The sequence below is a fragment of the Cricetulus griseus genome, chromosome 2 (assembly GCF_003668045.3).
Source record: "Cricetulus griseus strain 17A/GY chromosome 2, alternate assembly CriGri-PICRH-1.0, whole genome shotgun sequence".
Lineage (NCBI taxonomy): Eukaryota > Metazoa > Chordata > Mammalia > Rodentia > Cricetidae > Cricetulus > Cricetulus griseus.
This window is the reverse complement of record NC_048595.1, coordinates 292,577,930-292,591,485: the sequence shown is the minus strand read 5'-3', so window position 1 is coordinate 292,591,485 and position 13,556 is coordinate 292,577,930. Positions and strand designations below refer to the sequence as shown.

Here is a 13,556-nt window from a genome sequence, read left to right as displayed (position 1 = left end):
CATAATAGACCAACTGCCTCTGGTATAAACATCCGTGTGTTAGGAATTTATTTTTGTGATTCCCTAATTATTAATCAGTTCTCTTCTGCATATATTTGAATGTGACTTAGGGAGAAGAACACAATGACTATGAGGGATTGATGACTGCTACTAGGAGCTTCCGTGTCCTTCATCCTATGTCTCCACTAATTGCTGCTATGCCCCACCCAGTCCTAAGCCTGAAGACAAGAAGAGAGGTAGCCAAGGCTGTTACCACACAGTGCATCTGCATGGTGGGAAATCCCTGGGAGCCTCAGAAACCTACAGTGCAGCTGAGAAACAAGAGGCAGCATCTGGGTTTACCATGATCAGGTCAAGTTGACCGGGTGGCTAAGGAAATGCTGCAGGGCCAGGGAACATGGCCCCACTCCATCTGCCAAGCATACATGGTAGGTGCTGCAAGGGAAAGAAAAGAGGGAGGAGGGTCCCAGGGCAGGGAGCTCTAGACAGAGTTTGCACACAGGGACTATGAGGAGTCCCCAGAAGCTTGGCAGGAGTCCACCCTGGCAAATCTAACTGTGAGCCTCTTCAGCCTGTTGCTTTGTTCTGCCTTCCACTCCACACCTGGACAGCCGATGCCTGTCCTTAGGCATCCTGGGCACACACCACCTGCCCACACCACACTCAGAGCCAGTGAGTTCTGGGTCAGACATGGATTGTTCTACAGTCCCTGCTGAATAGAGGACCCTACCTTCTTGCTCACATAGCAGAACCCCAGCTCCTCTTATACCAAGGCCCTTGGGCCTCCCACATCCTGCCTACCACCTATCTAATGCCAGGATCAAGCACTGGCTTTCTTCTTGGTTCCTGGATGTGTGGAACTCAGGAGCCTTGGTTCCTGTAATAGTGAGAGAAATAAGAACTATCTCAAGAATTGGTGGCCCAGCCAGCCTTTCCCCCATCTGTGTGAACTTACCATCGACAAAAGCTCCAGCTGAAAACATACAACTTGCCCCTGGGTGCCCAGCATAAACAATCACAGGCATTCTGTAGAGCAGTGGTTCTCAATCTTCCTAATGCTGTGACCCCTTTAATACAGTTCCTCATGTTGTGGTGACCCTCAACCATGAAATTATTCTGTTGCTACGTCATGACTGTAAATTTGCTACTGTTATGAATCATAATGTAAATATCTGATGTGCAGGATATCTGACATGCTACCCCTGCCAAAGGGGTCATTCAACCCCCAAAGGGGTCACAACCCATAGGTTGAGAACCACTGCTCTAGAGAAAGCCAGGAAGTAAAGAACCCCTCAAACTTGGGACCAAGGAACACAGGCATGCAGTCAGCAATGCAGAGTCACAAAAAAACCCGTATCAGTCCAAGGCAGCAGACCCAGAATGAGGTGTGCGATGACTCAGCTGGAGGTGTCTGATGCAGACAACAAGATGACCAAATGTAATATGTTCAAGGGAATTAAAGCAAGATGTGCAAACACGATTACAGACAGGAGACCACAAACATGACTAATCGGATGTAAAACCAAGGGAGGAAAGATGTGACATTTGACACTAGTTAGATATGGCTGACATAATCTTGCTGTTCATCAGAGATGGGTTAGACATGGTGAATCAGAGAAAGGGCGGGTCTCCCACCAGTAGATCTGCTTCATGAGTGAGCATCTGAAAAAAAAGGCTCTTAATTTAGATTTCTACACACTCTTGAGATCACATGACCCAACCTCAGCTGAAACTCTCTGAGTCTAAGAACAGGGCTTCTGTATGGTCTTTGCCAGGCTACCATTGAAGCCTACCCACTCCTGAAGTAAGAGCTATCCCTAATTTCCCATCCTCTCCACTCATCTCTATGGGGTTCCTCAAGACAGCCAACTTTACTTTCAAACATTCTCAGGCCTCTCCCTTCCAACCCTCTCTCATGAGTTTTGACACAGTCAGAACTGGTTACCACCCTCATTGCCTCCTGCCATCCTGTCACCAAACTGACCAACCCACCAGGTACACCGCATGCCTTCTAAACCAAGGTCACTCTCCAGAGCTCTTGTGAAGGACATGGGCTCTGTCCCCTATGTGTTAGCACCATCTGCAAAGATGAGCTGCCAGAGCCTGTGATGTGAAGGCCTTGGCTTGGCCTGGGCCATCCTTCCTAGTTTCCCTTTCTGCCTTCCATTGCAGAGCTCTCTTGGGTCTGTGCTTGGTACCCTGTTTTGCCTGCCGTGTGCTATTGCAGCTCTCTATGGCCTTGCCTACATCTCATGCTAACACTAGACAATTGAACAACCAGATAAGCATCAGGCTATTACATTCTACTTGCAATGAAGGGCTGTGGTTTACATTATTGCTCTGCAACACATTAACCTAACAAACAAACACAAAGAACCCTATTTTCTGCAGCAAAGACACTGAGACCTGGCAAGATGGAGAAGGGCAACTGGTCAACTAAGAGAAAAGGGACTTTTCCTATCATCCCCAAACCTGGGCATGAATTATAGAGGAAGGGGGTGGGTGGCAGGAAACAGGAAGCAGGTTGAAACTATAGCAGGAAGGATCCTGTAACTTGAAAGGGAGGGGAAAAGCTTTTCATAATAGAAAAGTCTAAGAAATCTGGAATGGGTTCAAAAGAGAATGTAAAATTTTGCTAGATTTTTTTTTTGCTAGAGATTCTCATCATTTAAAAATATTTCATAGGCATCCACGGTGTAACACTGAGCACATCCATGAGGGATAGCGACAAGATGACAACCAGAAGCTCTGAAGATGATGGGGGAAGGGGCCTGGCACCCCTCCCACTCCTTACAGACAGCACCCTATGGTCAGAGGACCAAGAGAGGAATTTCAGGACTGGGGGTGAGGTAGAAGGGAATTCTAAGCCATATGTCCAAAGACATCTGTAGGTTAAGCCCTTCAGAGAAATACACAGATAACACCTAAAACAAGGAGAACTCTTTTCTTGACTCTTAGCTGGTTCTGAGGTCTGACATGAATATCTGTTACATAAGCCAAAGGTTTCCCCCAGAGAATCTGGAGACAGCACCAGGGGCCACACAGTGTAGAAGGCTATGTTAGTCTATCCCAAAGGTCATGCCCCTAAAGGCCAGCAAGCAAACCAGAAATAGGATTACTCTGAAGGAAAGTCCCCTGCCTGGTGTAAGAACTAGAAAGAAAGAACAAGGGGTGATGCCAGCCTGAAGCCAAAGGTCACAACACCTGCTTTTAAAGGGCCAGGTTGGGAACATGCAAAACTTAGGCAAAAGGGCCTGTATATGCTTGCTGGACATGTGCCCTTCAAGCACATCCCATAATAAACACAAAACTCCAAGGCATGTGAGCTCATAATCTTGAGCTGATAAATTCCCTGTGAGCATGAGTCGGACGAGTTGACAAGTAGTTGAAATTTGTATTAGAATGCCATAAAATATGCTCAATTAATGCCTTTGAGGAAAGGAAAAAGCAGAATTAAAAAAATTACAAATAAGCTAGATGATGGAAAATGGGGAAACTAGATGTTGTAAAACCAAGCAGGTTTGTTAAAAGAAGTAAAGCTTAAGACTAAAAGTATAATAATTTATATTAAAAACTCTGATAGATAAACACATCAGTTTAGAACATTTTAAAAAAGGTAGAGAATCAGTTTAAGGAAAGTCTTAGAAAAGGTTGGTAAAGGAGAAGTCAGAGCTGATCCAGACAGAATGTGAAAGATGAGAAACATAAAGGGGGCTGAAACAGACAGAGGGAGGACAGTCCTGTACAACCCCAGTCCTTCAATGAGAGAGAATTAAAGAAAAGTCTAAAATGATTCAAAGAAGTAAAACTGTTTCAAAGGTGATAACATCATCCAATGTTCTTATTTACAAAGATCTGGTAATTCCAAGTGGGATTGATGAAACAGAAGGAACCTCACACCTAAATCCTGCATAGTAACAAAAGCAGAAGTGGCCCAAGCAACAGCAAACAAGACAGATTAACAGCAGAGGAGCCCTGGGAGCCAGAGATGATGGAGCAATTTATATAAAATACTGAGAAAATCAACTGAAGAAACAACCTCAACTCTCCCTGCAAAAGAAATAATTTTCATGAATAAGAAAGGTATTTGCTCAGAAGTCACCTGAGGGTATGTGCAACCAATAAAATCTTAAGAGTAATGCAAAGCACACAAAAACTGGATAAACAGAAATTAAAATACTTATAATGTGTGCATTTAAATCAAGTTACAAACAAAGTCCTGGTTTTAAAACTCACACACATAGGGCTGGCAAAATCGCTTAGTGGGTGGAGACACTTGCTGCCAAACCTGGCAATCTACATTTGATCACCAGGTCTCATGAGAAATGACTTCTGCAGCTGCCTTTTAGCCTCTGCACACTTGCCTTTTTGTGAGAATACACCCCACCACACACACACACACACACACACACACACACACACACACACACACACACACACACACAATAAATGTAATAAACATTTAGTTAGAACATATAGAGAAGAAGCATGGTCTGAGATCGAGCCTTGTCTTTGTGTTTTTCTGGAGATGAATAGAAAGGTCAAATAATTTTAGGTGCAAGTAAATTTGCTAAAGTTCTGGAGTAATTAATAAAAATAGTAATACATTGTAAAATTAAAGGCAATAAGTAACTGCTTACAAAAGCAAAAGTATAACTTGAAAAAAATTCAAAAGAAACCAGGAACAAAATAAACCCTTAAAGCCAGATAAGAAGGAAAGATGCACTTGGGAGTGGTCACCAGCGTGGACAAGAGTGTTTCTGCATCCTGTTAGCCATTTCTCAGGATGGTATGCAGGAGGCAACTGGCAGAAATGAAGTCATAGTTCCCTATAGGATAAGAGTAGGGTAGCTTACCATGTGCCCAAAACTACTGCATTCCCTAAGCTTGGTGTCCCTCAACTAGAATGCAGTGATGTCTGTGCAGCAACCTTCTGTCCTTCTGCATCCCATTGGGACCTGTGGGGCAAGGATGCAGTCCCATCACCTTCTGGTCCTCGAGTGGAGCAGCTCCTTGCTCCTTACCCTGGAGTCTCATATCTCCTTCCACTATGCCTGACTGATTATTAATTGGTAAACAAGATACGGCCAAATTCTACATTTCACATTTTAAAAAGTAGGAGGAATATTTTTAAATAATAAAAATTATAGTTGCTATTAATGTACCAGATTCCCCATTTCAAAGATAAGACTGTCCAACTGGTTTAAAACAGCACAGCTTAGCTATAGAGATATTGCTAAAACAAAGCATACAGAGAATTTCAAATGCAAGAACAAGAAAAAAGATATACCATTCAACTAGCAATAAAAGAGACCAGGAATTAGCCTGGCACAAAAGCACGGATAGACAAAAGACAGTGACTACTCACTGATAAATGTCAGCCACAGGGAAGACAGAATCATCTACATTTGCATGCAGTAGGTAAAACAGCTTCAGAAAAATACTGCCAAACACAGAAACAAAAACCACCCTGACGAACCCATTATCATTTGGAGAAACTGTTAACACTTCTCTCAGTAAATTAAAAAAAAAAAAAACTAATAGAAAAAAATCACTGAGTATTTGAATAATTAAATCACACATTTAAGAAATCTTATTTAGTCTGCATGTGCAGAACACAATAATCCAGTTGAGTTATATATTCTTTCAAGTACACATGTATTTTTAAAAGCCTGTCAGTAAGCTATGTAGAAGATAATCTCACTAATAATTGTTACTGTAAGAACTGGTTTTTCATAACATACTAAAAAAATATAGCTTAATAATTAAAAATTACTCATATGATTGACATTTTTTTCTGACACAGGGTATCATGATGTAATCCAGGCAGATCTGGATCTTACTATGTAGCCTAAGCTGGTCTCAAACTCTCAACAATCCTCCTGCCTCAGCCCCACTGAGTTCTGGGATTACAGACATGAGCCCAGACACTTAGCTATTATTGGCAATTTTAAAAGGTAAAATTTTAATAACCTTGAGTCAAATAATCCTTTACAATAAAGGTTAAAGATTGCTTGGATTTGAGATATTAAAAATAGTTGAGTAGTAGTGGTACATGCCTTTAATCCCAACACTCTATGAGTACCAGGACAGCCAGGGCTACACAGAGAAACCCTATCTCAAAAAACAAAAACAAAACAAATAATATTAAAAATGTACAACTAGGTTGGAATCAAAATTACTATAGCATTAAATGCTTCAATTAGAAAGATGTTTGAAACATTGACCATACAAAAATAAAGGAAGAGGGAATTCCAGAAAAATTGGCCCAGGTAGAGTAGAAAGACTAAAATTAGAAAACAATCAAAATAAAAGTAATACAAGACAACGGAAAGGTATGCCTAAAATCTTAGTTTTAACAAGAGCTTTGTGGGGTACTACAGGGAAGGATGGCTGACAGAGGTGCGCAGGACACAAAGTCAGGGGCTCATCCCTGCCATGTGTCTACAGTCAGCACACAGTTTAAACAAATCCCACAGTGGCCCACAGGTGGAAGTCATTTGCCCACTGCAACCACACATTATCAAGATGCTACCATAGACGCCTTGGATATTTCCAGTGTCCTGGGCTCCCTTTCTCTTCTTGCAAATTCTTACAAGGCTGTCGATCCTGTGTTAGCTCCATGGAAATTCGTCAGATAATTCGTGGAGACTGATGCCATGAGGCTCTCCATGCTTAACTCCCTCCACTCTCCTGTTGCTCCCTGGGTCCCAACCACAGGGACTTCTTCTCCCTCTTCTGACATACCAGGTTCCTCACTACCTGCCAGGTACACACATCCTCAGGACCTGCTCTCAGTCCTTCAGAAATGCTCTCCAGTGGCCTCGGAGTCCACCAGGGAATGCTTCGAACTCAGGCATATGTGTGTAGTTCTTGAGGGCTTCTATTGGACCAGGGACTCTATGAGGGTGTGGATTATGCCTGTCTTCCAAGCCACCACACACAGTACCTGACGTCTGTCCCGACAGCCAGAGAGACACCCTGCTTTCTAGACATGGTGACTTTTGATGCAAGACACAAGTACAAAAAGAGAACAAACTTGGGGATAGCTAGGACAGCCCTCCCCTCTCCCTCTCTTTTCTCTTTTTAAGCCAATAACTAGCACATCACCTTGATTAACCATGGATAATAACTTTAGGTTGTGAAGATCACACACACTCTCAGCAGGGAACAGGCACCACCATTGTGGTCAATCCGGAGGCCCTGTGCTGTAGGATAGCTCCCAGCCCTAACGCCCTATCTTTAACTCACTCTGTGACTGGGCTTCCTTCCTGGAATATCTATCTGGGGATTCCGGACAGTGTGTAGGAAGTGCCATACCCTGATCCGATCCTCACACCATCTGCAGAATGAACTAACCGCCCTTAACTAATCTTCAGTCTTCTTGGGGAAAGATCAGACTCATGGTGCAAGCATGAAGGGATATTGCAAGCAAACTTTAGCTTAGAAAATTTTGAATAGCCTAAAAACATGAAAAAGTCCAAAGAAATCAGGGTCTTAGGAATTTATCATCTTCACATAGCATTAACATAAGTGTGGTTGCTATCTTAATTGTGTCATTCAAAAAGATAAGTGGCAGTCCCAACCTCTGGTATTTAGAAACAGGGTCTTAGCAGATAAAACCCAAGTAAAGATGAAGTTATAACTGGTATAGGGTTGATCTAAATGCAGTGTGATAGTTGTTTTCATAAGGCAAGAGGGAGAGAGTAGGGAGGGAAGAGAGACAAAGGAGGTAGGTGAGGGGTGGAGTTATTATTTGTAAGAAGCTGGGGTGGGACATATCCCCTACAGCCTTCAGAGGGAGCCAGTCTGAGTACAGTCTGTGTTCAGCCTTCTACAGAGAATACATCTCTATTGTTCTAAGTGGCCCAGCTTGTGGAAGGTTGTCACAGCAACCCTGGGACACCAACAACATAAACTGCAGCATTCTTTAAGGCTAACTATTGAACGTCACATCTGACAAAAACTTGACCTTAATAGCACAGAGAAGTATTCGCCTTTCAAAGTTTACATGGCAGGAACAGTTGTCACCAAGGTTGCCGATGGGACAAGAGCCCTGCAGTAGGACCAGGCTGCGGCTTCAGCTTCAGGTCTCTCTGAGAGTCTTGCCATTGGAGGCAAGGTGATGCAAAGGCGTGTGCTCCTGTGCAGCCAGTCACTTTAGTCTGCTGCCCAAACTCCTCACCACTTTGCCTCCTTCCTCACTGGCCTGCTGCCTCCCTCTCATCCCCCTCTCTGCAGTAACCCTTCTAGCTTCTCTGGATCTACATAGAGATGGGGCCCAACTCCCAAGCCCAGCCTAGACCATAACAACAAGATGAACAAATCCAAAGTACACACTGGACTTAGACTTCTCCACACCTGACCACACTTAACAACTAATGTTTCCGTCTAAGTCCATAAATCGAACATTAAACTGTCATAATTTTACAGACATAAACAGCAGCTTACAAACATTAATGCTTCAACTTTCACTTCCTTTACCTTTCAGGGTGTGTGTGGCGGGGGGGTAGGGGGGGACCTACCTAAAAGTAACAGTTCTTAAGTAAGTCTGAGTTTGCCTCCCAGGAAGCATTTGAACACATCTGGGGATTTTAGATGGTGAGAATGGGAACTTCCTCACTGACGTCCAGCAATGGAGATGAGATGGTACCCAACCTGCTATTGTGCATAGGACAGATGATGCCACCTGACCTCCTATTGTACATAGGACAGAGGATGCCACCTGACCTCCTATTGTACACAGGACAGAAGATGCCACCTGACCTCCTATTGTACATAGGACAGAAGATGCCACCTGACCTCCTATTGTACATAGGACAGAAGATGCCACCTGACCTCCTATTGTACACAGGACAGAAGATGCCACCTGACTTCCCATTGTACAAAGAATAGAGGATGCCACCTGACCTCCTATTGTACATAGGACAGCTTCCCACTACACAGAATAACCTGTCCTAAACATAAACACTGCTGCCCCTGAGAAGCCATGTCCTAAGGTGAGGCCACACTATTACCAGCCCATGGTGACCTCTCTTTCTAATCATCATTCTCCTGAGATCTAATGGGGGTCAGGACCTAAATGTCTGTTAAGTGACATTCACGCATGACAGCAAAACTTCACACATTTCCTCCCAAGTGTGGTGGCACATGCCTGAAAAATCCCAGCCTTCAGTGGCTAATACAGGAAGATTTTGTCCTGAGCTACATAGCAAGACCTTGCCTTAAAAGAGACATTTTTATTTTACTGCAAATGTTGTGTTCTAAAATGATCCCAAAATATGTTTTTAAAATGTCAGCGTGACTGTATGAGATGCATAAAGACATGGTGAAATTTGTACATAAACACCTGCAGAGCTCCAGGGTCCACCCAAAGCTGGCCACCATTCTAGAGAGGTGTGGCCTCCTCCTTCTCTCAGCTCTCCTGTGTACAGCAGGTCTTGGACTGCCACACAGCTAGTCCAGCACAGCCAACAACAGCCTGCGGTGAGTCAGCCAGGGAAGGCCTGCTCTGTTGTCAGTCTTCAGCACAGGCCTCTGCTCTGCACTCTCCTGGGCCACAGTTCTCTGTTTTTACACCAGTGCTGTAGCCAAACAGGGCCCACCAGCTCCCTACCCTCAGGACTGCACTGCCTGCCCTAGCATACATTTCTATCCCATGATGCTTTTGGAGCTCCATTAAGATTCTCAAGCCAGGTGTGGTGGCTCAGTCCTATAATCCCAGCACTTTGGAGGCTGAGGCAGGAGGATTGTTATGAGTTCCGGGCCAGCCAAGACTAACAAGTGCCTCCCTGGCACAGTGCCCTGTGTCTGAGGACATTTGTGTGCTTGCAATGTGGGCTGACCCCCTGTGTGTCCTTATTAGGTACATATACTCTGCTGTCCTCTGCTCCCTTCCACCCCGGCTTCAGGACTTCCCATCCCAGCACCATACACTCCAGGGCACCACCTGTTCCCTCTGTGTCTGTCTCTGCTGTCTCTGGGCTCACTGCTCTCCAGCCAGGGCTTTGAAGCCACACACCTTTCCTCCCCTCTGCTCACCTCCCCATCCATCCTTCTACCAAGTTTGTGCCCACACCCTCATCACCCCATTACCACAGTGATGCTGGGGTCAAACTCAGCCCCTCATGCTTGCAAGGCAGGTACTTTACTGGTTGAGCCAACTCCCCAATCCCCATTTGTTCCTATTTTAAATCTTACAATGGAGCATACTTTTAAATACCACCCATTTAGCCACTCTCCTCCTACCTTCCAAGCTCCACTTAGAAGCAAGGTTCCCTCAGCAATTCTCTCCCTCCTCTCCTCCCTCCCTCCTTCCCTCCATCCTTCCCTCTTTCTCTTTGTCTCTTGCTCCCTCCCCCTCCCCCCTCTCTCTCACACACACACACCAGACATGTGTGCACATATGTGGATGTACACACAGCAACAAGCCTCCTGTTTTCCACACCCTCTGGGAGCTTGGAATACACTGTGCATTTCTCTGTCACATGATCACAACTGTCACAGCACTTAGTCTGTTCCTGCACTTGTGACTAGCATGTTCCTTAGGATGCCGACTATAATCAGGAAGCAGGCACAGGACAGACTCTCAAAGGCAGCTTCTTCTTGGTGGAGCCTATGAAGGAGATGATATATCTGCAAGCCAGAATGATCCTCATTCAGTGGCTGGCTGTCCTGGTCTTTCATCTATTCCCATGTGTGGCCAACTTTGAAATTTCTGTTTTCAGCTCCCAGTGGTCTCTTGTCTGCAGCCCTGCTGATGGCTGCACACATGGAGATGTGTGGAGTGCCCGGTACTTCAGTCCATTACTGGGACCACTCCATCACCTCCATCTCACCTGAGCTCCTGAGCCTCATGCTGGTTCTGGGCATCTCCAGTCTTCAGACTCACAGTGTGGGTGTCTGTCACAGGAGGTATCTATACTCTTTGTAGCCAGTCCCTCAGGTGACCCTTCATTTCCTAGGCCCATATAACTCATGTGCAATGCCTCACAAATTCACTTTTCCCCGTGTGACTGATGGTACCATCTGCAAGCTCTTCCATTGCCCTTCTTTCCCTTAAGTTCATTCACAAATCTCATCCTCCAATCTCATAGCCGCCGATGTCAACTGTGTTAATTTCGAGCTGTTATTCAAGCGTCCTGCCATCTGTCATCAGTCATCCTCAAGCCCCATTCTTATGGGGACTCCACAGTGCACTCCAAAGTGCACGAGAAACTGTTGCCCTTTCTGTTTCTTCCCTTGCTAGTGCCTGCTGATGGTTTATACTGTTTGGAAGTTCAAACTAAAGCAAGGCCTATTCCTGCATCTTTGATAGGATGCAGCTTTCTCCCAAGAAACCTTCAGCACTCAACTATTATGTTGACAATAATACAGAACGTTCTAGGTATTGGTTTCTTAATTGTCCTTTCTAGGAGACCATGTCACATACAGCTGGGGGTTGCCCCTTTCTCATCTGTGCAGGACAATGTCACACATCCACAATGCTTTGGTTGTCGTTAGGGACTATGGAGTCAGGCAGAATTTGGGTCCTTTGGTGGCTGACGAAGGAAAATGTTGCTAAGGAGCTCCTTGGCTCCTCAGACAGGTTAGCCCTAAGCATGTCCATGTAGCTGGGACCAAAGTTCATGTTATGGAAGTGAGAACACCCATGTGAGAGCTGTGACTGTCCCTGGTATGTTTGGTAATTTGCATGGCAGTGGCTCACTGGCACAAGCTTCTAAGTTGTATTTTAACATGATGAAACAATGGGAGCTCATGATGGGTAGAGGGATTCTGCTTACTTCTTTATTATTATTATTCAAGTTGGTCTTACTGTAAGCTAACCGTTGTCACCCTTATAAGACCTGGCCTGAGCTGCTGCATGAGTGACTCAGCTGTCAGTCCTTAAAACCCAAGGACTAATTTTCAGGAGATGAGTCCTTATTGCTGGGACTATAATGAGGCACCACAAGCTGCTGAACACAGGTGTCATTCTCCAAGGTAGGGTGGCAGGAAGGCACCAGCTTATGCAGCAGAGCTCCCGGGCCACATTCCTACACATGGTTGCCAAAACTCTAGTGTCCTACCAGGACAAGGACATGAAAAAGAAGGTGTTCTCTCTGGTAGTCTGGAGCAGGGAAGGATGGGGCAGGAAGAAGGGACCTTCCATCATTTCTTTCACTGTCACCATTTTAGGGTCACTGAGAATGACACTCCCTCTGTCCTGTCTTTTGGTGTGTTCCATGGGATCCAGAAGACTGGCTTGGCTTAAGCTTCCTGTTCCTGTCTCCTTATGAAACGTTCTGCAGAGAAAGCTCTCCAGAGGATCATGCAGATGACTGTGAAGTCTACCTGGCCTGGGACTAGTGGTAAGATTTGAGGCGTGCACACAGCAAGGTTCAGGATTTTATATTTAATGTAGGATGCTATTTCTATGAGGTAGTGTGTATTTTGCAGCACCTAGAGTTATGACCCCTGGTTAGCTCCATGCAAGGCTACTCTGATTACTAGGATGGGACCCCAATATAACCATGTGAGCACACAGGAGTGTCCCAGAAATTGAGACTATTCCCCAGGAGACACCACTGCATGAAGATCTTAGTTAAGACAAGAGCCTCCTCTCTACCTTGAAAAGTAGTGCTTCTCCTACTTTATCTTATTATATATCTCCTTGCATAAAAAGAGAACATAGCCTTTGCATCTAGAGTACCATCTGCAACTATTTGTACAATCCAGAAAGTGTGGAACAGTGTCCCAGCACATGGGCAGCCAAGACTTTAAAAAAAAAAATACAATGATTTCAGTGCCCAGAATTATGTAAGTGTACCTGAAAATAGGTTATAGCTAGAACAGAACAAGAGGCTTGCATTGATTTGCTCTATGGATTTCTGTTCTGTGCCACGATCTGTAATGCCTATCAGGCTACTTTCTTTACCTTAACATTTTCTATCAACAGTAAACAACTCCACAGAAATGCACACACACACACACACACACACACACACACACACACACACACACACACACACACACCTCAATGAGAACGATGAGGTCTCTTTAACAGTGGAAATCCTTGAAGCACTTCAGATGTCACATTGAAACGTTGCTGACAGCTTTCAACAGTGATCAACAGTATGCTATGTGGCGCTAAACTTGTGTGGGATCCACAAAGGCAACAACAGGCCTGACACAGGATCTGTGGGTGCCCTCTGGAGCCTGCAGGTTGACAACGACATTGCGATGGTTGGCTTATGAGCCCATGAACCTGGCTGTTCTTTCAGTCCACTGAACATTGCTTCTCTGAGACTCTTAGGGAGGCAGCATCGCAGAAGACAACTCATCACTTCTCGATGTTTCAGATGCTAGGTCCACGGGCCAGGCCCTCCCTGCCTTCACTCACTGTAGCCTGCCACTGTGTAGAACTGGGAGCACAGGCCAGGAGCCAGGTGCCTGTGTTTCGATGGCTGCCAGGCTTGACCAGAACCTGTATTCATTCCTGCTGTTAGATTACTGCTGCCATGAGGAGCTGAAAGACTTTAAGGTACTAAAACAGCCACTATGAGAACTGTGTTCTT

At 44.9% G+C, this 13,556-nt stretch overlaps 2 protein-coding genes across 4 annotated transcripts in view; one reads left to right on the top strand and one right to left on the bottom strand.

The window, feature by feature from the left end:
* Positions 1-13,556, bottom strand: part of LOC100773612 (ribosomal protein S6 kinase alpha-2) — a 280,709-nt gene that overhangs the window by 150,356 nt on the left and 116,797 nt on the right. Inside the window, exon 1 of one of the 3 annotated variants that reach the window (XM_035440448.1) lies at positions 956-1,024. The exons of the other annotated variants lie outside the window; for them this stretch is intronic. Coding sequence (XP_035296339.1) covers positions 956-1,009 — 54 coding nt within the window. The 5' untranslated portion in view covers positions 1,010-1,024. Of the gene's footprint in view, positions 1-955; positions 1,025-13,556 lie in introns of those variants that run through there. 3 annotated transcript variants of the gene reach the window in all.
* The window catches only part of LOC100757154 (tyrosine-protein kinase RYK-like), a 38,207-nt gene continuing 26,043 nt past the window's right edge, over positions 1,393-13,556 (top strand). Inside the window, 1 exon segment of the mRNA XM_027401214.2 lies at positions 1,393-1,438. Coding sequence (XP_027257015.1) covers positions 1,393-1,438 — 46 coding nt within the window.